Raw genomic sequence first — 24434 nt, 5'->3', positions numbered from 1 at the left:
GTCTGGATTCCAAGCACCTCATTAAATATAACTCTATTTCACTGAGATTTTGAGTGGCAAGATTTGATTTAGTAGATTATGGGCTATGCTTCATGCTTCAACCTAACATGTTAATGGCAGGGGCGGAATGATACTGGTCGCAGGGATCGTGACTGGGATCCAGGGGTTCGCTAGCCACAGCCCCTGCTTCAGCTGGATGTGTGAACTCTTTGGGTCCCTGCACTGTGATACACACTGCCAGCCAAACAGTGGTCGGCTTGCAGCTAACACCGGTGTCCCCATGACTGAGGCATGCGCTGCCATAGCACGGTCACCGATGAAAGCTGCTGGCCACTGCGGGCTGACTATAAAGGAGGACGCCACGCAACCTGGGAGAGAGGGACGGTGACTATAGTCTATACCAGGAGGGGGACAGTAAATACCAGGAGGGGCCCAGGAGAGGAACATATATGCAGGAAGGGGACAGTATATACCAGGAGGGGCCCAGGAGAGGAACATATATACCAGGAGGGGGACAGTATATACCAGGAGGGGCCCAAGAGAGAAACATAAATACCAGGAGGGGGACAGTACATAGCAGGAGAGGCCCAGAAGAGGAACATATATACCAGGAGGGGCCCAGGAGAGGAACATATATACCAGTAGGAGGACAGTGTATACTAGGAGGGGGACAGTACATACCAGGAGAGACACAGGAGAGGAATATATACCAAGAGGGGGACAGTATATACCAGGAGGGGCCCAGAAGGCAGACAGTATCTACCAGGTGGGGGCCAGTATACACCAGGAAGGGGGACATATATACCAGGATGGGGGATATATTTACCAGGAATGATCCCAGGATGAAGTACATTAGATCAGGATGGGGGACATTACTACCCAAATGGGGGGAGGACAACTCATATTTCTTTAACGGATTTAGAACACTAAATGTATACATAAATATACATACATCTGACTAATATATGATGCGGGGTCCCAGGTCAAAATTTTTCACCTGGGCCCCTCAAACTCTAGTTACGCCACTGGTTATTGGGTACATTGGCTTCCATCCTAACAATCATTTTTGGGGCCATTATCTAGTTTTTCCAGCTTCCTGGAAAACAAATGATACTATCATTGTGAATTCTTAGCATGGCACAACTATATGGCAGCATTGAAATGTAATCCTCTTCCAAAGATGTTGTAGGCCCCCAGGTTTAGTATTACAATCATATACATAACAGACTGGAATTCGGTTTTCATCACCACAGATCTCACCCACAAGTGTGAAATCCCCACAATGGATGCAGTTACAAATGATGACACCACGGCTTCCTGTATTTAATGTCGGCACCGGCGTTAGGTCTATATAATTGCCATGTGAGTCTCTTATGGCCGGTTGCTCTGCTGTTCCACTTAAACTATTCAATCCGGCATCTGTCGGAGTGTTGACAACAACTTCAGATGATGACACCGCGTCATTTCTCCAACCCCTTCACCTGCTGCTGCGGAAACAAATGAAGGCTGGCAGGGAGAAAGCAAAGACGGCACCGGGCCTACATTTATCACAATCACCAGGATCCATACTGGAAGAAAAAAAAAATCAATTTCTCTTAATCGAGTAAAGTGACTTATTAAGGGTTATGAACGCCGGCTGAGGAGCTACTTTAGTTTGCCCGTTAGGGAGAGAAATTAACAGCCGCATTTGGTGCTGTCATTTTCTTTTGTCTCCGGGCTCTTAATTGTTATTACATTATCTTTGGAGGGTTTTTCGGTAAGCAGGTCATGTCTTTGATTTTCAAGAATCCCTTTTGTAGAGGAGTGCGGAAAAGACTTCAAACTTCTCAGATGATCATGTCGGGAAAATGAGAGCTCTGCTTTTAAAAAAAAAAGTGCAAATAAATAGGCACTACATGTCCATTTGAAGGAACCATAGCCACTCTTTGTCCATATTAGAGAACCATGTTCAGTATTTCATACTACAGGTACTCTATGTCCTTTTTATGGAGCTATAGACACTCTATGTCTGTATTAGAAAGCTATAGGCACCCCGTGTCTATATTACAGAGTTAAAGGCACTCTTTGTCGATATTACATAGTGATAGTCATTCCATATTTATACTGTGGAACTACAAGCTCTTCCATTGTCTTTATTGGTTGACATGGGCACTCTATGTCCATATTACAGAGCCACAAGGATTGCATATGTATATTATTGAGCCATAGGCACTTTATGTCTATGTCACAGAACCAAAGGCACTCCATGTCCAAATTACAGAAAAATTGCACTCTATAGGGTGCTTTACACGCTGCAACTTTAGTGCATTTTAAAAAAAGACCTATTTGATGAAACGAGTAAATCGAGCCAGAGAATAAATTCCATATATAAAATTTAGAAATCTTTATTGAAAAAAGTTAAAATTATTTCCTAAAAAAAGAGGACACTGACAAAGGTTCACGGTTACCAAAATGCTAATGTACATACAAGTGGACATGCATAAATACAATTTATTACTTGATGAGACACACAATAATCACTACAAGTGCTGCCAGGTAGATATAGAGAAAACAAATCTCCTCAAAGATACAAAAAGGACCCCGCCAGACTAAGGCTATTTGCTTTGATAAATTTCCATGGGGATACCCCTAAGGAAAAGGGGAGAAAAGAGCTCCAATCACTACATATAAGAATATTATCCGATCACAATAATCGCCATACTCATATCATCAAGCATATTCACCATGTTCATATCTCAGCCTTAATGGCATATAATAAAGGGAACAAATCCACAGATAAATGGGAGAAATGCGGTGAGAAAAAGATCTCCTAAGAGCAAGGGGCAGGAGCGAGCGATGATAGAAACTGCGCAAGTAGCTCTATCAGAGGAGGTACAAAGTAAGGGACCCCAAAGATAAGACACTTGCTGCCATACCATAAAGTTTATACATAAAGACAACAGCCGAATAATGGCAAATGGTAAGAATGGCAGACAGCTATATAGGTGGTTTAGAGATGAATAAAACCCGAAGTGGGACAACAGCAAGGAAGTATAGAAACAATCCAAGAGGCAGCGGAAAGGTTACCTAAAATAAGCGTGTGCTCAGAATATGGCAGCCGAGAACCATAAGGAATGCCCCGATTTACTCGTTTCATCAAATAGGTCTTTTCTCAGTGTTTGAGTAAGAGCCCCTCTTTGTATCGGGTTTCCATGTAGGTTTTCTTTTTAGTGCATTTTAGTGATTGCTAGCGATGTGTGATCGATAGCACCCGCCCCCGTTGTTTGTGCGACATTTGGTTATCGCTGCCGTAGCGAACAATATCGCTACGGCAGCGTCACACGCACTTACCTGTTGAACGACGTCGCTGTGAATGCCGAACAATCCCTCCTTCAAGGGGGAGGTGCGTTCGACGTCACAACGATGTCACAGCGGCGTCACAAAACGGCCGCCCAATAGAAGAGGAGGGGCGGAGATGAGCGGCCGGAACATGGCGCCTATCTCCTTCCTTCCTCATTGCCGGTGGACGTAGGTAAGGAGATGTTCATTGTTCCTGCGGTGTCACACACAGCGATGTGTGCTGCCACAGGAACAACGAACAACCAGCGGCATGCATCACCAACGATATTATGAAAAGGAGCAACGTGTCAATGATCAACGATTTTTGACATTTTTGCGATCGTTGATCGTCGCTCCTAGCTGTCACACGCTGCGATGTCGCTAATGACGCCGGATGTGCGTCACAAACACCATGACCCCGACGATATATCGTTAGCGATGTCGCAGCGTGTAAAGCACCCTTTAGTCCATATTACAGAGCCAATGGCATTTCATGTCTATATTACAGAGCCAAGTCACAGAGAATCACTGCACACTCAAATAGAATGCAATACTTATTTGTGATTTTTTTTTTTCTTTTCAGAAAAAATTGTGACATTTCAGCCCAAATGGTCTTGATCACAGGGTCTCTGTCACAAGAAGTCCGGGGCAGCTGGGACAGATGCAGTCATACCATATAATGGCCACTCTCAGCACGTGTGCACAGTCGCACGCTCCACTTCTGGGTCCTGCAGCAGAACGACCATATAACACATCACCTCCCCTACAATAGCTGCATGGGAGCCAGGGTAGGCACAAGAGTGCCTCTTAGCACCATACAGGTTATACCCCTTCATATGTCTATTCCCCTGACATAATTCCTAGCATGGGAGCCTCAGCATTCCTCATACTTCACACTAGACATCCTTATACCAGGACTACTTGTGACAGCGACCCTGTGATCAAGGCCCCTTGGGCTGAAACGTCAGAGACAGTCGTTTCTGTTCACAATTTTTTCTGAAAAATAATCCCAAATAAATATTGCATTCTATTTGAGTGTGCAGTGATTCTCTGTGACTTGGACCTGGTCTTGTTGACCCATTAACTAGCACCTCAACTCTCCCACTGGTGTGCACGCCATTCACAGACTTTACATATTACAGAGTCAATGACACTCCACTTACATATCACAAAGCCATTGGCACTCCATTTCCATATTAAAGAGTCAAAGGAAAGCCATGTCCATATTACAGAGCCATAGGCACCTCATGTGCATGTTACAGCAAAAATTAGCATTCCATGTCCACATTACAGAGCCATTGGCACTCCATGTCCATATTACAGAGCCATTGGCACTCCATGTCCATATTATAGAGCCATTGGCACTCCATGTCCATATTACAGAGCCATTGGCACTCCATGTCCATATTACAGAGCCATTGGCACTCCATGTCCATATTATAGAGCCATTGGCACTCCATGTTCATATGACATAACCTTTAGCAATCTGTTCACATACTGCAGAGCCATTGGCACTCCATGTCCATATTACAGAGCCATTGGTACTCCATGTTCATATGATGTAGCCTTTGGTAATCCATTTCCATATTACAGAGGCAATGGCACTCCATGTTCATATTATAGAGCCATGTGCACTCCATGTTCATATGACATAACCTTTGGCAATCTGTTTACATACTGCAGAGCCATTGGCACTCCATGTCCATATTATAGAGCCATTGGAACTCCATGTCCATATTATAGAGCCATTGGAACTCCATGTCCATATTACAGAGCCATTGGAACTCCATGTCCATATTACAGAGCCATTGGCACTTCATGTCCATATTACAGAGCCATTGGCACTCCATGTCCATATTACAGAGTCAATGACACTCCATGTTCATATGACGTAACCTTTGCCATCCATTTCCATATATAGCACTCCATGCCTATACAATTAAACCATAGGCATCCATATTATTAAACTATAGGCACTTAATTAAAGCCACTGACACTCCATGTTCCTATTAAAGAGCCAAAACACTCCATGTCCCATGTTATGGAGCCTTGAGCACTTTATGTTCAGTATTTGGAGCCAAAGGCTCATTGATTTTGATGTGTGCCCTAATATGCAACAGGACAACATACGGTAACACAATCATTTGCATGTAGCCTAAGGCGAGTATCATCACAAGCCACAATATTGTCCCAAACCTACCAATAAACCATTCAAAAGTCGCCCCAAGCAGTGCAAACATTGGCAGATACTCTACGAGGACTATGGCACTAATGGTTGGCAGTGGGTGAATGTAAATGTATTTAGAAAAAAAACCTCTTAAACAGATTTTCTTCTCGTAGAGTACACTTGTTACATCCTTCATACTATAAGGTAACAAAGCAAATAAGTAATGAAAGGTTTCAGGCGGCTGCCAGAAGAAAGAGGTGGCAATAATACAAAGATACTTTGTAGCTGATACCTTGTCGAAAGAAGACCGTATGTGATTTCTAAACACTTACAGCCGTGAAATAACTATTATTTGTGGAGATGTGTATTACAGTTTTTACATATTGGGAACAGACATAACCTGTAGTCTTGACGGAAAAACATGGTAATGAGTAGAGTGAAGTCACCGCTATATTGATAGCATTTTACACGAAGCTCATGATTTGGCTTAGTTTACTTTTAACACTATCTTCCTTAGCACACGGTAAACATGGCATCTAGTTACGGTGTACTGGCATGCAATAACAAGATATGTCCTGCTTGATTAACTGAGACCTGCTCCTAGCCGGCATGTGCGATTATGAAACACATACCATTCTTTCACTCAGGATAACACTCACTAAATTACACTCTGTCAAATAAAGTGCTGCCTGCTACTAGCCAACAGTAACAAGTCTGATCTGTGGCTTCTTATTTAAATCAAGCTTTGTAAAAGATATACTGGGAAAATGCCAAATTGCAACAATAGTAGAGATGTCCTCAAAAGACCGAAACATACCAAGAAATATCTAGAAATCTGTATATAGTACCATTGCTGAAAGGGCTTAAAGGGATTGCCCACTACTAGAACAACACTTCTGATTCCACATGTTTCACCCAGGTAAAATAATAAAGCCTATCCTGAACTCTCATACTGGCGCCATTTCAGCGGTGTGCGGGCTTGCGGTGTCGGGCCTCGCATGGGGTTGTAATATCACAAGAACCCCGCATCCAATCAGTGCAAGCTTCCTTCTCTTCACAAGCAGCCTGCGTCTAATCAGCACCGGCTTCCTTCTCCTCACGAGAGCCCTGCGTCCAGTCATCGCCGGCTTCCATCTCCTGACGAGAGCCCTGCGTCCAATCAATGCCGGCTTCCTTCTTTTCATGAGAAGCCTGCGTCTAATCAGCGCCAGCATTCTTCTCCTCACCATTGGTCCAAACAATCAATAGGAAGTGAGTGCAGCTGCTGCGCTCACTTTTTGTTGAATAAGTCATTTGGTTCGAAGGCGGGGAGAAGGAAGCCAGCATTGATTGAACATGGGGCTCACCTGATGTTACAACTTCACGTGAGCCCCAGCACCGTGAGCTGTGGCACAGCTGGATTGATGCCAGTAGGGGAGATGAGTATGGGCAAAGATTCTGGTGGGAATGTGTCACGCTTTCTGGGTGTAGCAAACGTGACGAGGTGCGTTAAGATCTACATGCGTCTGATACACAACAAAATCACAAGAAAAGGGGGGCACCGGGGACAGAAAAACAACGGGAGACCGTGGAACTAGTGAGAGGGTAGTTGGCCACCTCCTGATCTCCCCTGCAGCTATCCCTCCTCTTCTCACCAGTCCATATACAGTCTCCGCAACTGTCGCGGAGCAGGAATCTGAGACCCTCAGAAGGCCCTGTTGTAGGCCTGGCTAGTGAGGGGCAGGTGGTGTTCACTAGATCTCACTGCTGCACTAAAAACACACCAGGGAACAAAGACAAGCAGTGGGGGTAAAAACAATCAAAAGGATATAACCTGAGCACAGGAAACCTCTAACACTGAACCTTCCTCCAAGGTGGCCAAAGACCAAATGACTTTGTATCTTCAGCAGGGATTGCTGGGATACACCATTATTTAAAGCTGAAGGGCATGACTACAAAGTGAGTGCAGCTGACCACAAAGCAAGGAACTGCTTGGAAAGGCTGCAAGAGAAAAACTGACACTTAACCAGTTCAGTGCCAAGTGAAACGAATTTCATTTAAATGTAGAAAGCCAGATGAGAGGCTCCAGATCAAAGTCTGTCACTGGTCTCTACATGCAGGGAGACAAATGTGACAGTATGAGGAGGTTCCCACTGCTCATGTCTAATGGCCACAGACTATCAATGTGGTCATTTGAAATGGGTACTGCAATTCTTTTTTAGAATAATGCCTGGTGCTTCTGTATAATTGTTACCATTTAAAAATAACCATTTGGCCAATTCCTTTCCGTGTTCATTTACATAGTGGTTGCATTGGAATTGACGCTTCCCTTATCGTTTTAATGACAACTGTAGGTAATCAATTTAGTAGGTAGCCAAAGGCAAATCCAAGAAAACATAGGTGTATTCATCTTCAGTACCATTAATTGTAGGGTATTAGTCTCTGTGGACCTCTAATAGTTCTCCTTATCTTGGGAAACAGTGAAGAAGTCTTTTGGTCTTTTGACCGATGGAAAAGTATATCGATCTTGGGAATCACCAAAGGAGTGTATTGGCCGTAATAACTTGCAAATGGGTTTAGCGGTCTAGGAAGTCATGAAAAATGTCATTGGAGTATGCATTGGTCTAAGGAGACACATTAGATGTACATTGGACTTGGTATCTTCTAAGGGTCTTGGTCTTTCAAAAGTATTGATCTATGGTGCAACCAAAAAGGTGCATTGGTCTTCGGAGCCACTAAAAGTCTTGGAAGGAATGGAAAGTATAAATAGAAGAAAGGTGCCATTTTTATTTGCCCTGGGGTCCTCTGTTAGGTCTATTCTTACAAAACTCTAGAAATATATTGTTCCATGAAGATTCTTCATAGTCAAGAATGGTTTTGTACGCAAAGCTTTACAAATCACTGTATGTATTTTTCATCCTGATTCACTAACATAAAATCCAGCAATAAGTAACATATCTGTGTCCATGAATTACCAGTCCATGTTCATGAATATTCATAATCTGTAAACTAATAATTATATTAATGATGCTAATAATTACTAGCACTTAGAGGAGAATTTATTTTAGTGGCCTGGCTTCCATAGTGTCAACACGTTCCCGCACTCCTGCATCATAAACTGTGCATAACCTGAAACTCCGGCCTGCGATGAAGGTGAGGAGACCTCGCTGACTTTATACAGTTCAAGTGTACACAATTTCTAAAGGGTTTTTATAGTTATTCCCATTAACATCAATAAATCAAAGTAATTCCCCCAAATAATCGTGTTACTCAGCGTCTGTCACATATAAACCAATGCGATCTCCGAGTCGGCCCATAAATCTCACAATTACAAATAATAACTTTATTAGCTGAATACAATTTTTTTTTAAAAGATTGGATTACTGTGAAAAAGAGCTTTAATTTACCCGGGCGTTGGTGGGCAGACAAAGGCGGCAGTGTTCCCAGCGAGCCGCCTCTGCACAGTTATGTCACATTCAGCAGGCGCAAGGTTATAAATGGCAGAATTAAAGCGATAAGCCAAACTAACAAAAGACAATATGATGAAATTAAAGCAATATTTTGTCTATGAGAGCACTTCTTAAGATCACACAATAATGGTAATCAGAAGGTCTGGGCTTTATGGAACAGTACATTGTTGTGATAATTATGTCATTTTTTTAACCCAACAAATGCCACATTGGATGTTAACAGGGCAAGAGCCAACATTGACTTATAGAAGGGAAACGTTGGAGTCTGGACCCGACGAAACCCATGTGTCGCCATCATCTCTGACGCCCCCCACATCCTCCCCTGCTTTTTTATGTTTGGATAAAATAACTAAGATTTTAACTGGGTGAGTTCCACCGTCTTTCTTTTTGTCATTGAGCATTCCGTGATGTATACCCTTTGTGTTGTTGAGCAGCGCCTAATATGGATCTGGAATCCGACTGGCTTTGTCCTCTACCTGGATATTTTTGATTAAGTGGAGCTAGATGTGTGGGCTTTTGGTACCGGACAGTTTTTCTCTTTTTGTGTCTTGTTATCTATCTATCTATCTATCTACTGTGTTTCCCCGAAAATAAGACCTACCCCAAAAATAAGCCCAAGCAGGAATTTTTGGCCTTTTTGGAGTATGCTTAAAATATAATCTCTACTCCAAAATAAGCCCTAGTAGTGGTTCAATAAGGAAGTGTCTGGGCAGCTAAATAAGTTAAAGAATACAGCAAGACACTTCATTAGGCTGGGGCCACACAGGGCACTAGTGCGATGCTCGCATGACACTTAAATCGCGCTGGCAGGAGCCGAGTGTCATGCTAGTATCCCTGCGACTGAGGTCTGACCGTGCAAGCGCACCTCAGCTGCGAGGGGCGGGCCAGCACTGAGCAGGGGAGGGAGGGATTTATCTACCTCTCTCTTCCGTAGCCGGCTATTGAGATTCTCGCACCGCACTCGCGGTGCATCGGTGTACCGCGAGTGCAGTGCGATTTTTTCTCTCGCCCCATTCACTTGAATAGGTGCGAGAGAAAAGAGTCTCGCATTACAATCGCAGCATGCTGCAATTGTTTTCTCGGTCCGATTAGGGCTGAGGAAATAATCGCTCATGTGTGCTGACACACATGCTAATATTGGTCCGAGTGGAATGCGATGTTTTATCGCACTCCACTCGCACCGATTTTCTTGCAGTGTGGCTTAGGCCTTAAAGAAAGAAGACATCCCTAAAAGAAATAAGACAGCCTCAAAAGAGAGAACCTAGCCCTAAAATAGAGAAGAGTGCTCTAAAAGAAAACAGACAGCCCCCCCCAAAAAAAATCGCACTCACCAGACCTCGAACAACTACAGCTGGGAAGTGCCAATAGTTAATGGGCTCTCCCACAGAGATCTGCATTGCTCTCAGGTCACTCGCCATTCCTCTCACCCACACGGATTGGGTCCAGTATCCCTCAACTCTCACACACACACATCCGATCGCAGTATCACTCGGCTCTCAGACACACACACGTGTACACATCAGGTCTCAGTATCACTCCGTTCTCACTAACTCTGCGTAAATTATATTCCTTCCGGCCAAAAGTGGAGCGACCACTATGGACATAGGGAGACCTGACAGTGACGCAGATCCATATGTGAGAGGAACCCATTCACTTCCCAACTCTACATGTCTGCGGTCTGGTAAGTGCGGTTCTCCTGGTGGGGTATCTGCCTTCGTTTGATGGTAAACTTAGCCGTGTTCCCGTGAAATTAAGACCTACACTTAAAATACAACCTAGCACATATTTCGGGGCAAAAAATAAAATGTCTTATTTTCAGGGAGACATGGTATCTATCTGTCTATCTACTGATCAGCCATCTATTATAACCGTACATCTTTTAAGTCTATCTCCCCTATCTATCTCTGTATCTCCCATATTTATCTATTGATCAATATGTCCATCTCTTACAACAATATCTTTTCAAATAGATCTCTTATATTATCTATGTATCTCTCTATCAGTCTGTCTATCCCTATGTCACTATATGTATAATTCCTTCATTCCTGTTTTTTTCAGACCATTATTCATTATACTTATGCACAGAACAAAGTTAGAATAAAGAACAATGGAGGACAAAGTGTGAAGTCAGCAGAGCACGGGGGCAACGTTCTTTAGGTGGGGTCATTCCCAGCCGCCTAGTTCATTATTATATTTTGTATTGGGGTCTTTAGCTGCATAGTCTCTTCATTCACATTATGATATCTCACTCAGAACATTGTTTCTGTGCTGGCAGCCATGACAGAAAGCTCTTGAATTTGTTTATTCACACTTGTTTTATCTGTTTCCATGCGCTGTCATGTAACCTTTGGGGCTTGGAAGATGGATGATGAAGGCCAGGGCCATGAGCGGGTTGAGGTCATGGTGTCGCTGGATCTCATTAACTATATCACTCTAGGAAAGAGACTCTACAAAGGTCACCTCAACTCAGCACAGTCGGAAATGTGTTGAAGGAATGCTGAGGTGAATATAATTGCACTTTGGTCAACTCTATATAAATATGTCAATAGGAAATTAAAGGTGAATTTACTCTTTGTATTCTCCAAGTCACCGCAGACCCCGTTTTTGGTTTGTTCTTTGTGTCAAATATATTTTTGACATTAAATAATGCAATTTACATTGATGTTGATCGTTGCTTGAAGTCAATCCCGTTACATTTTGAACTATCCGTAATCACAGGGGTGTTCAAGGCACTAAGCGCATTGGAAGGATCATATATCCATTACTTTGCAGAGGAGCAGAGCAATAATGGAAATTCCTAACCCTGGTGCCCTAATGGAAAACTTTCTCACCTGTCACTACAATGAATAGGCAGGGACCCATCAAAAAGAGGTCGCCTTGCCGCTGGCTGTTGGACTCACACAAAACTGGCCATTTTTGTGTGCTAAGTATATCAATTTTTCCATGTTTCTTATAGCAGTAATGCATGTCTATATTCCCATATTCATTGTTATACATATCTTAGGACTACAGAGTGCAACTGTCTCCTTTTTATAACTACAATGAACAGCTGCATTAAAAAGGGGCCATCAGGACCGTCTAGATGGTTGTTAAATAGCTGCATAATGTCAGATTCAACCTTCTCCTCTGGGAATCCTTCAGCAATTCCATCAGGTTTGTATGGAACAATATTCTTGCACTGGAAATTATATAAAGCCAAAGAAACAATGAAAGTGCCCAATGGACCCCAGAATAAAGTGGGCTTTACACGCTGCGACATCGCTAATGCGGAGTCGTTGGGGTCACGGAATTTGTGACGCACATCCGGCCGCATTAGCGATGTTGCTGCGTGTGACACCGATGAGCGATTTTGCATCATTGGAAAAACGTGCAAAATCGCTCATCAGTGACATGGGGGTCCATTCTCGATTATCGTTACTGCAGCAGTAACGATGTAGTTCGTCGCTCCTGCGGCAGCAGACATCGCTATGTGTGACGTCGCAGGAGCGAGGAAACTCTCCTTACCTGCCTCCCGGCCGCTATGAGGAAGGAAGGAAGTGGGCGGGATGTTCCGGCCACTCATCTCCACCCCTCCGCTTCTATTGGGCGGCCGCTCAGTGACGTCGCTGTGACGCCGCACAGACCGCCCCCTTAGAAAGGAGGCGGTTCGCCGGTCACAGCAACGTCACCGGGCAGGTAAGTATGTGTGACGGGTCTGGGCGATGTTGTGCGCCACGGGCAGCGATTTGCCCGTGTCGCGCAACAGATGGGGGCGGGTACCCACGCTAGCGATATCAAGACAGATATCGCAGCGTGTAAAGTAGCCTTAAGTCAACTAACACTGATTTACACAGGTCCTGAAGAGTTCTGAGACAGAGCTGTTCAGCAGATCTCCAGCTTTGAGAATTGAATTCATATACACTGGATAGAATATTAATATCGCATCTGTGGGGGTCTAACTATGGAGATCACGGTTGATATATTGATTTAAAGGCACAGTTTTTTAAAAAAGTATTATTTTTAGGGATGATCAAATACCTCAAATATTTGGCTCCGCAAATATTTTCCGAATAGGTTGCCGCTATGCGAATATTCGATGCGCAATGTAAGTCTATGGGAAGCCCGAATAGTTCCGAATAGTTGTTATTCGGGGTTTCCCATAGACTTAAATTGCGCATAGAATATTCGCGAATAGTTGAATAGCGTTGATTTATTTGGCAAATATTCGCGAAGCCGAATATTTGAGGTATTCGACCATCCCTAATTATTTTTGATAAATTTTAACACCAAGTAACCATGAAAGTCCTGTACCTCGGCTGTAATCTGCATCCTGAGACCCCGCTGATCGCTCAAACCACAGGCTGGAAGTGCTCAGCTCATGAATGAGCATATACATAGTAGAATATGGGCTCTATAGATAATCTATCCATTCATACACAAAAATATGCATCCTCGTGGATAAAATTATTGTTTCTGCTCCATAATTTCATGGGGCACAAAGGAACAGTAATCCAGGGGCAAGATTTGTTGCTTCTTCTTAGCTAGGGCTAGGTTTTGGGATAGAGTTAAGGTTAGAGTTAAAGCTAGCATTTGGGTTAGGGCTAAGGTTAGTGTTAAAGGGAACCTGTCATCAGAAATTTGGCTTTCAACCTAAATGTTTCCCCCTCTGCAGCTCGTGGGCTGCATTCTAGTAAAGTTTCTATACTTTTTGTGCCCCCTTTTAAACCAAAATAAATACTTTATAAAACTGTACCTTTCGGTTTGAAAATCTAGTAAATCGTCCATGGGGGCGGGCCGTGTGGCGTCCGTTGCTGTATCTTACGCCGTCCCCCCACGCTTCAAATCATCCCTCAGGACGCCGCCCACTGCGCCCGAGGTCCCGTGCACGCCGGGACACCTGGTGACGTGGTCGCACGCACGAGAGTATGGGCGGGCACTTGCGATGCAATCACAGCGCCGCCCATAACCTCGTGCCTGCGACCACGTCACCAGGTGTCCCGGCGTGCACGGGACCTCGGGCGCAGTTGGCAACGTCCTGAGGCATGATTTGAAGCATGGGGGACGGCGTAAGATACAGCAACGGACGCCACACGGCCCGCCTCCATGGATAATTTACAAGATTTTCAAACCGAAAGGTACAGTTTTATAAAGTATTTATTTTGGTTTAAAAGGGGGCACAAAAAGTATAGAAACCTTACTAGAATGCAGCCCACGAGCTGCAGAGGGGGAAACATTTAGGTTGAAAGCTAAATTTCTGATGACAGGTTCCCTTTAAGGATATGGTAATAAAAAGAAAAAAATGGAAAAAAATGTGGAATTTGTTGCTTCTTCTTAGATAGGACTAGGTTAAGGATTAAGCTAAGATAACAGCAGGTAAAGCTAGAGTTAAGGCTGCTTTACACGCAGCAAATCGTTGCCCGTGGCAGACAACATCGCTAGTACCCATCACACATACTTACCTTCCTAGCGATGTCGCTGTGGGTGGCGAACAGCCTCTTTTTTAAGGGGGAGGTTCGTTCACCGTCACAGCGACGTCACACAGTGGCCCGCCAATAGAACCGGAGGGGCGGAGACCAGCCGCATTAATGACACACTCACCTCATTGCCGGCAGGATACGTTGTTGTTCGTCGTTCCCGGGGTGTCACACGTAGTGATGTGTGCTGCCTCAGGAACGACGAACAACCTGCGTCCTGCACCAGCAACGATATTTGGGAAATGAACGTCGTGTCAAGGATCAACGATTAGGTGAGTAATTCTGATCGTTAACACTCGCTCATAGGTGTCACACGCAAAAACGTCGCTAACGAGGCCAGATGTGCGTCACGAATTCCGTGACCCCCAATGACATATCATTAGTGATATCATTGCGTGTAAAGCCCCCTTTAGGGTTAGGGCTAAGTTTAATGTAAAGTGTATGGTAACAAAAAAAGAAGGAAAAAATTGAGAAAAAATGTAAAATATTGAATAATGAATCACTTTTTATTTTGAAATTTATAAGTTGGATTTCAGAAAATTGGAGAAAAGAAACTATCGAGGTCACATTATAATTAACTCAGTGGTTTCTTAAAATATAATATATATGATTGGAAGATAAGGGGTTCAATACCAGACTGGTGGAAAGGACTCAGTGAGTGCTAGTGAATTAGGAGGCACTTGCCGATAACGTAGGCTACCTCACTTTTCATGAGCAAGACTTCCACCAGTCTACAGGGTTTTTCATGCCAATATATTATATATATATATATATATATATATATATATATATATATATATGTATATATATATATATATATATATATATATATATATATATATATGTATATATATATATATATATATATATATATATATAAAAAAAATAAATGTTCACGTTAAGCTACACTTAAAGATACCTGTCACTAGATTCTTGCTGCCCGAACCATCCATGGCAGTATGAGTCAGTGGTTGGCTGCTTGACTGTAGGCAAGTTTGTTTTTTAGGAGGAGATCTGACTAGTCCGGCATGGCTGCCACTTTGCCCAACTCTAGTTGATTATCTGGTCACTTCCTATCTCCCTATGTACAAACATGGCTCTCCATGTCACCTGTCAACCAACTAGAGCGGGGAAGAAGCTAGCCAGAGGTCATGCCAGATAAGTCCGGTTTCTCCCTATAGTCTCCATCTGCCTTATCAAACTATGCTTTCTCTCAATCGTCAAAGCATTTAAGAGTAAAACACAGTGGCGGACACATCATTGGTGCAACCTGTGCAGCCACACAAGGGCCCGAGAGGTAAGGGGGCCCATTTTTACATCCGAAGTCGGTGGAATTGTGCGTTTTGAGAGCTATTAGAATGAAATGGGCCCGTGTTCAGTTTTTGCACAGGGGCTCCTTTCCGTCTGTGTACACCAACATAGCTGGATACAATCACTTAGAGAGACTGATTTATGCTACCTATGGTTCGGGCAACAAGAATCTAGTGAAAGGTTCCCTTTATTATTTTAGAAAAGTACACTTATGAAAAAAAATATTCAATACACAATTAAGAATTTTTTTTGTGAATGGCCTCTTGAAATGACATTATATGCACAAAGTTCTATATCCTATAGCTTTATCTTGTAAAAATCTCAAGCAACCTCTCATCAACCATGAACAGAAACACAATACTAAGAGCAGAGAGCACAATATTTGCTATACGAGTCAATGGTTCCCATGAGAGGAGCCAACTGACCAATCTACTGAGCCTGAACAAAAACGAATGTACAAATTCTATTTTACCTTCTGGAGGAAAAAAAATCCTAAATGCATTTCCTTTTATAAGTCTCCCTGACCTCTGAACTGAAACCTTGTTTGTGAGGGATATATTCAACATTATATCTCAACCTAAATCCAGGACTGGACAAGGCAAATAAATAAAAATCTCAGGACTTCATTAATTTTTCATATATTTTCATTTTGGCCACTGCACCCTCTTACCCTGGTCGATAGATCAAGCTGCTGTGATACATTTAACACCTGGGGCTATGACTCCGCTCTCCGGGGGATGCCATCGACTATAGCCAGATCAGATGCTTATTTACAGCTGTTTAAGGATCATAAGTTATTTTTTTTTTCAAAATAATTTTTGATGTCGTCAATCCTCCCTTGAAATTACTTTTGCTTCTAACCATGGGGAAAATAAGAGTTGTGGGGCATTATTGTCAATTTTATATAATTTTTAACTATTCAATCTTTTAAATTTTTCTTATTTTTATTTTTTTTTTCCATTATTTTTGTTGATGTTGTTATTACAAGTATTAAAAATGAGATGATTCAGCGTAAATTGGAACATAAAAACAATAATATCTTAAAAAATGATAAATAAATGATAAATAAAATGTAACTGATCTGAAAAATAAAAAAAAATGTACTTAAAGTTAAAAATAAAATTTTAATGTAACTGATTTGAAGATATATTTACAAAACAAAAATCTATCATTTTAAAATATATTTATGTTTTTCTTTTTTTTTTTTAACTAAATAAATAAATTTTGATGTCATCAAACCTTTCTTGAAAGTACATCTGCTTCTAACCATGGGGAAAATAAGAGTTGTTGGACCTCTTTGTCAGTTTTCTATGATTTTTTTTATACTATTCACTCTTTTTAATTTTTCTTTTCATTATTTTTGTTGATGCCGTTATTACAAGTACTAACTCTAAGGGGTACTTTGCATGCTGCGACATCACAAGCCGATGCTGCGATGTCGAGCGCGATAGTCCCCACCCCCGTCGCAGCAGCGATATCTTGTGATTGCTGCCGTAGCGAACATTATCGCTGTTCACACGAACTTACCTGCCCTGCGACGTCGCTCTGGTCGGCGACCCGCCTTCTTATTAAGGGGGCAGGTCATGCGGCGTCATAGCGACGTCACACGGCAGGTAGCCAATAGAAGCGGAGGGGTGGAGATGAACGGGATGTAAACATCCCGCCCCCCTCCTTCCTTCCTTCCGCATAGCCGACGTTAGATGCGGTGACGCAGGTAGGAGATGTTCCTCGCTCCTGCGGCTTCTCACACAGCGATGTGTGCTGCCGCAGGAACGAGGAACAACATCGTACCTGTCACTGCTGGCAAACTATGGAAATGTCGGACCCTACACCGATAATACTATAATGACGCTTTTGCGCTCGTTAATCGTATCAAAAAGGATTTACACACAACGATATCGACTGCGACGCCAGATGTGCGTCACTTTCTATTTGACCCCACCGACATCGCATCTGCGATGTCGTAGTGTGCAAAGCCCGCCTAAGTATTAAAAAGTGTAAATTGGAACATAAAAACAATACTAATATCTTAAAAAATAATAAATAAAAAAAATAAATAAAAAGCGTTAAAAGAAAAAATTAATATGTTGCTGATTTGAAAATATAAAATAATATGTAAATAAATGTAAAAAAAAATTAAATGTAACATTTAAAAATATTAAGTAAAATGTGGTAAAAATGTAAAAAACTAAAAGATAACTGATCTGAAAATATAAAGTAAAATGTCAAAAAAATGTAAAAAAAATTAAATTGAAATTGATTTAAAAATATATAGTAAAACGTAATTAACATGTAAAAAAAAAAAAATCAAATATAACTGATTTGAAAATATAATAGAAAATGTAATTAAAGTGTAAAAAAATGTACCTGATTTGAAAACATAGTTATAAAATAAAAATCAATAATTTGAAAATATATTGTAAAATGTAATTAACATGTAAAATAAAAGATTAAATGTAACTGCTTTGAAAATCTAAAGTAAAATTTAATTAAAAAGTAAAAAAAAACTAAAAGATAACTGATCTGAAAATATAAAGTAAAATGTCATAAAAAAGTTAAAAAAAAATTCAATTGTAACTGAATTGAAAATATATAGTATAATGTAATTAAAATGTAAAAAAAAAATCAAATGTAACTGATTTGAAAATATAATGGAAAATGTAATTAAAATGTAAAAAAAAATTCACTTGATTTGAAAATATACTTATAAAATAAAAATCAATGATTTGAAAATATTTTGTAAAATGTCATTAAGATGTAAAATAAAAGTTTAAATGTAACTGATTTGAAAATATAAAGTAAACTGTAATTAAAATATAAAAAACTAAAACATAACTGATCTGAAAATATAAAGTAAAATGTCATAAAAATGTAAAAAAAAATTCAATTGTAACTGATTTGAAAATGTATAGTATAATGTAATTAAAATGTAAAAAAATCAAATATAACTGATTTGAAAATATAATGAAAAATGTAATTAAAATGTAAAAAAAAATGTACCTGATTTTAAAATAAAATGATAAAATAAAAATCAATACTTTGAAAATATATTGTAAAATGTCATTAAAATGTAAAATAAAAGTTTAAATCTTACGGATTTGAAAATATAAAGTAAAATGTTATTAAAATGTAAAAAAAAAAATTTGAATGTAACTGATTTGAAAATATATTTACAAAACAAAAATTAATGATTTGAAAAAATAATGTAAAATGTCATTAAAATTTAAAATAAAAGTTCAAATGTACCTAATTCGAAAATATAAAGTAAAATATAAAAAAAAAAATTTAATGTAACTGATTTGAAAATATATTTCAAAAAATGAAAAAATAAAAAATTCTTTCACCTAAATTGTTATCTATCCGTCTTTAAATGAAAAAGAACAGGAATAATATTACAGATTGCAAGAGCGCGATATTAAAACTCAACTAAGAGCTAGGCTATTATTGTGTCAGATGAGGATCTGTGCTGTGAATCCCCAAAGGGCACAATTGAAGAATTCAGTCAGCTATGCTTCAAAGGCTGAATGAAAAGTGAAGCAGCCTTTCTTTCTGGGCCCATGGAACCATTACAGAAATGATGTTATGGTTTTAAATAATGTTCTGTGATCTATCTCCTAAAATATCTAACCCGCACTTTTATTTCACAAGCTCTAATGGTGGGTCTCACTTCAGTCATGACCTTCAGACGGCTTATGTGCGAGGCCTTTTTTTTCTTTTTTTGTAGACGGGGTTGTGAGATCAACCGGAGGGTTCTAGTAGGGTAATGTCTTAGTGTTTGCTCGGTACACATTTGAATTGCAAAGTACACAGAGGAATAGCAACCGATAGATCAGCCGAAATAAAGGCAACAATGCTTTCATTATGGAATGACAGGGATTTTATAACATTTCATTAAAATTCCATAGCATTTAGATACATCCTCATTGTCCTCGCGCAAAATCAAACTGGATTTACTACCTCTAATTGTAAATTTTTCTATAGACTACGTTGCAATCCCAGACTAGTCGAATCAATAATGTATAAAGGAAGGGGAAATAACCAAAAAAAGACTACAAAGCGTTGAAGAATTTTAGCTCTTTCCCAGTTATCCAGCAGGGGTTGTCTACATGGTGCGGGACTTGGGTCTGCCAAACTCAACTATCTAGTAAGTGGATATTAGAATATCTGCAACTTTAAAGGGGAAATTAAAAAATGTATTTTTAATAAGTCTTAGATATGCTTGAGAAGATCACATTCGTCTACACCAGTGTTTTCCAAACTCCAGTCCTCATGGCCCCCAACAAGTCATGTTTTCAGGATTTCTTTACTATTGAACAGGTGACGGAATCATTATCAAGGCATCACCTGTGCTATATTAACCCTTTCACGACCGGCCGATTTTTCGCTTTCCGTTTTTTTTTTTCGCCATTCTTTTTCTGAGAGACGTAACTTTTTTATTTTTCAGTCAATATGGTCATGTGAGGGCTCATTTTTTGCGGAACGAGCTGTACTTTTAAATGAAACCATCAGTTTTACCATATTGTGTACTAGAAAATGGCAAAAAAATTCCAAATGCTGAAAAATAGCAAAAAAAGTGCGATAGCACTATGGTTTTTGAGATATTTTATTCACTGTGTTCACTATATGGTAAAACTGATGTGTGGGTGTGATGCCTCAGGTCAGTGCGAGTTCGTAGACACCAAACATGTATAGGTTTACTTTTATATAAGGGGTTAAAAAAAAATCGGAAGTTTGTCCGAAAAAAGTGGCGCACGTTTTACGCCATATTCCGTGACCCGTAGCGTTCTCATTTTTCGGGATCTTAGGCTCAATGACGGCTTATTTTTTGCGTCTCGAGCTGACGTTTTTAACGGTACCATTTTTGCGCAGATGCTACGTTTTGATCGCCTCTTATTGCATTTTGCGCAAAAGTTGTGGCGACAAAAAAACGTCGTTTTGGCGTTTGGAATTTTTTTGCCGCTACGCCGTTTACTGATCAGATTAATTGATTTTATATTTTGATAGATCGGGCGTTTCTGAACGCGGCGATACCAAATGTGTGTATATTTTTTATTTTTTTAACCCTTTAATTTTCAATGGGGCGAATGGGGGGTGATTTGAACTTTTAGGTTTTTTTGTTTTTTTTTAATTTTTTAAAACTTATTTTTTAACTTTTTTTTTTTATTTTACTAGTCCCCCTAGGGGGCTATTGCGATCAACATTCCGATCGCTCTGCAGTATCTGCTGATCACAGCTGGAAGGCTGTAAACAGCAGATACGCTGTCTTTCTCTTTTGCTGTGCCCCGGGCACAGCGAAAGTGAAACCAAGTCATGTGTAGTACAGGAGTCATCACATGACCCTGTGCTACCATGACAACTATCGGGAGTCACGTGATCGCGTCACGTGACTTCCGGTTTCGGGTGGTAAGTAAATGCTTACCGCAATCGCGCTTATAATGGCGCTGTCATGTATTGACAGCGCCATATAAGGGGTTAATCGGCACGAGCAGATAACGATTCTGCTCGTGCCTAGCAGGCACACATCTCAGCTGTGAAAATCAGCTGAGATGTGTGCCGATCGCGGCATCCTGCCGCCGGAGGACCGCGGGCAGTAAGATTATGTCATTTAGGACGTAATTTTACTGCCCGCGGTCGTTAAGGGGTTAAGGAAATCCTGAAAACATGACCTGTTGGGGGTCGTGAGGACTGGAGTTTGGGCAACACTGGTCTACACCATGACCATGACATGAATTGGACTCCTGCTCTTTTTTCATAGGATGTTATATCTGAGTTTCCTATGAATGAACAGATTTAGGAATTCTATAATTTAGGAATTGGGAAAACATCTGAAATCTAATACTCTAAATGTCCCAATGATTTTCATTTTATTAGTATTTCCCCTTTAAAAGGACCATGTTAGGCACCCTATACCCTCTAACTGAGCAGCATTGATACCTGTATGCCCAAATTTTCTCCCTAGCCAGCCCTTATATAATCCTATTTGCTAATATGAATGTTTAAAAAACAACTTATAATCCTCACTTTCCCCATGTTAATTAGGCCTGTGACTAGTCTCAGGGGCGTTAGTTCCCCAGACTAGTCGGCCCTCTTTCTGTATTAAGATGATTTCCACTAGCTGGCATCACCACCAGCTCCTGTAATTCTCACGCATGCGCACAGCTCATTTCGGCTACGTCAGTGTGTCTCAGAAGCAGGGTGGACATTTTTCAGCTTGATTAGGTGCCCTGCACAAGAACTTCACATCATGCGCAATGCGTCTAATGAAGTTTGGAAGCATCCACCCTGCATCTGAGGCACACTGACGCTGCTGAAATGAGTTGCGCACATGTGCAAGACTTCCAGGAGCTGGAGGTGATGTCGGCTTATGGAAATCATCTTATCACGCCCATAGGGGCATGATAAAATGGAAAAAGGGTCGACTAGTCTGGAGAAGTAATGACCCATCGACTAGTCAAGGCCCTAATTAGCATATTAGTGAATAGTATTATACAGGGATGGTTAGGGAGGGAATTTGGGCATACAGGTATCAATGCTACTGGGTTGGAGGGCATAGAGGATCTGACAGGTTTCTTTAAAGGCTGTATATGAACATTTTAAAAGATTTGTTTTTATTGCTTATTTGCTGCATAAATGCAACGTTAGGCGACTTTATTGAAACTCATCTACCATTTTGTTGCTGTAAAGAACTAGTTAAGTACTTTGTATAAGTATTAAACATCATTATTAAAAAAATGCAAAAAGTCTTGACTTACAGGCAACTTCCAGTGATGCATTTCGACTCATGGCTTCACCAAGGTAATTCCGAGCGACGCACACATAACTTCCTTCATCCGGTTTACTCCTTCGCCCATGAACAATACGTAAGAAAAATAAAGATCCGCTGGGGAGCAGCATTCGGTGGGATCGGGGATCATCTTTGTCAGTTTCTACTCTTTCTAGGTCTTTGTACCACTCGATTGTCGGCACCGGTCTGCCTTCTGCTTTGCAGTTTAATGTAGTAGGCTCTCCCTTGGACACAATTACATCTGATGGATGTTCCACAATCCGAGGAGGAAAATCTTCCTGTCGGAGTCGAGATCCTAGAATCAAATAAAAGTAAATAGTTTACTAAAATTCTCCAAGCACAATTACATGTCATTATCAATCAGGCAGGAATACCCCAGTCAGGGCAATAATCCTGCAATCTAGTATTTTTTATCACACAGATCCTTAAGAAAGTTGACTAATGTTAGTGACGAAAAACTATGATAAGGCCTCAAACAAGCTCGGTGCACGTTCCAGAACTAGAGGTAATCGTACAATTCTAGGAAGCCAAAAAGTTACAGTCATGATAGAAATACTGCGGTACACCCTATATAACATGGGATCGTATATGATTAGTGGTGCGCTAAAGAGATCTCAAAATAACAGTGTGAATTTTCACATCTCAATTTGGTGATAACAATCACATCAGAGCCTAGGATATTTCTGTACTTCTAGTAACATGGAGTGCTAAAAACGATAATGGTTTATAGAAAGTCTATCTATCTATCATCTATCTATTACCTATCTGTCATCTATCTATCTATCTATCTTTTATCTATCTATCTATCTTTTATCTATCATCTATCCCTCTATCTATCTATCAATTACCTATCTATTCATCTATTATCTATCCCTATCTGTCTCTCTATCTATCTATTTATCTATATCTCTCTATCGCTCTATCTCATATCTTCCTCTTTATATATCTATCAATCGTAACAAGGAAAAATAGCAGCACAGTCCTAATGTTCCACATGCAACCAACCAAGAAGCCTCCACATCTAGAAAAAAAATTGATACTTTAAAGCAGTTGGCCTCTTCTAGGACAACCCCTTCTAATTCGATATGTTTCCCGCAGGTAAAATAAAAAAACCTATACTCACCTCCATGGCCGATGCGGTTCCTGGGGCTTGCGATGCCAGGGCTCATGTAATGTTGTAACATCATGCGAGCCCTGCATCCTATCAGCTCTGCCTTCTGTCTCCCCTCCTTTGGACACAGGAGCAATCAATAGGAAGTGAACGATAGTCGCAGCGTTTTTTTCTTGTGGAGTAACTCGTTTGTCCAAAGGCGGGGAGACAGAAGCCAGAGCTGATTGGATGCAGGGCTCACATTACATCATAATATCACATGACCCCGTCTCAACGTCATGTGAGCCCCGTTACCTATCTATCTATATCTCTCTCTGGTGGATGGATATAGAGATAGATAGATCGATAGATAGAGGGATAGATAGAGGGATAGATAGATAGAGGGATCGATAGATAGATAGAGGGATAGATAGATAGATAGATAGAGGGATAGATAGAGGGATAGATAGATAGAGGGATAGATAGATAGATATATATATAGATAGATAGATAGATAGATAGATAGATAGATAGATAGATAGATAGAGGGATAGATAGATAGAGGGATCGATAGATAGATAGATAGATAGATAGAGGGATCGATAGATAGATAGATAGATAGATAGATAGATAGATAGATAGATAGATAGATAGATAGATAGATGGATAGATAGATAGAGGGATCGATAGATAGATAGTGGATAGAGAGATAGATAGATAGATAGATAGATAGAGTGGGTAAAAAAGTATTTAGTCAACCACCAATTGTGCAAATTCTCCCACTTAAAAGAAGGTAGAGGCCTGTAAGTGGCATTATAGGTGAACCACAACTATGAGAGACAAAATGAGAAAATAAATCCAG

The 24434-nt window shown here is 40.7% G+C and overlaps 1 protein-coding gene across 7 annotated transcripts in view; it reads right to left on the bottom strand.

The window, feature by feature from the left end:
* ROBO2 (roundabout guidance receptor 2) overlaps nucleotides 1-24434 on the bottom strand; it is a 1624265-nt gene that overhangs the window by 622164 nt on the left and 977667 nt on the right. For all 7 annotated transcript variants that reach the window (XM_075335083.1, XM_075335084.1, XM_075335077.1 and 4 more), the window contains exon 2: nucleotides 22451-22777. In XM_075335083.1, the coding sequence (XP_075191198.1) occupies nucleotides 22451-22777 (327 nt within the window). The remainder of the gene's footprint in view (nucleotides 1-22450; nucleotides 22778-24434) is intronic.

This window comes from Anomaloglossus baeobatrachus, chromosome 2, assembly GCF_048569485.1.
Source record: "Anomaloglossus baeobatrachus isolate aAnoBae1 chromosome 2, aAnoBae1.hap1, whole genome shotgun sequence".
NCBI lineage: Eukaryota > Metazoa > Chordata > Amphibia > Anura > Aromobatidae > Anomaloglossus > Anomaloglossus baeobatrachus.
This window is presented reverse-complemented; position numbering and strand designations above follow the sequence as displayed.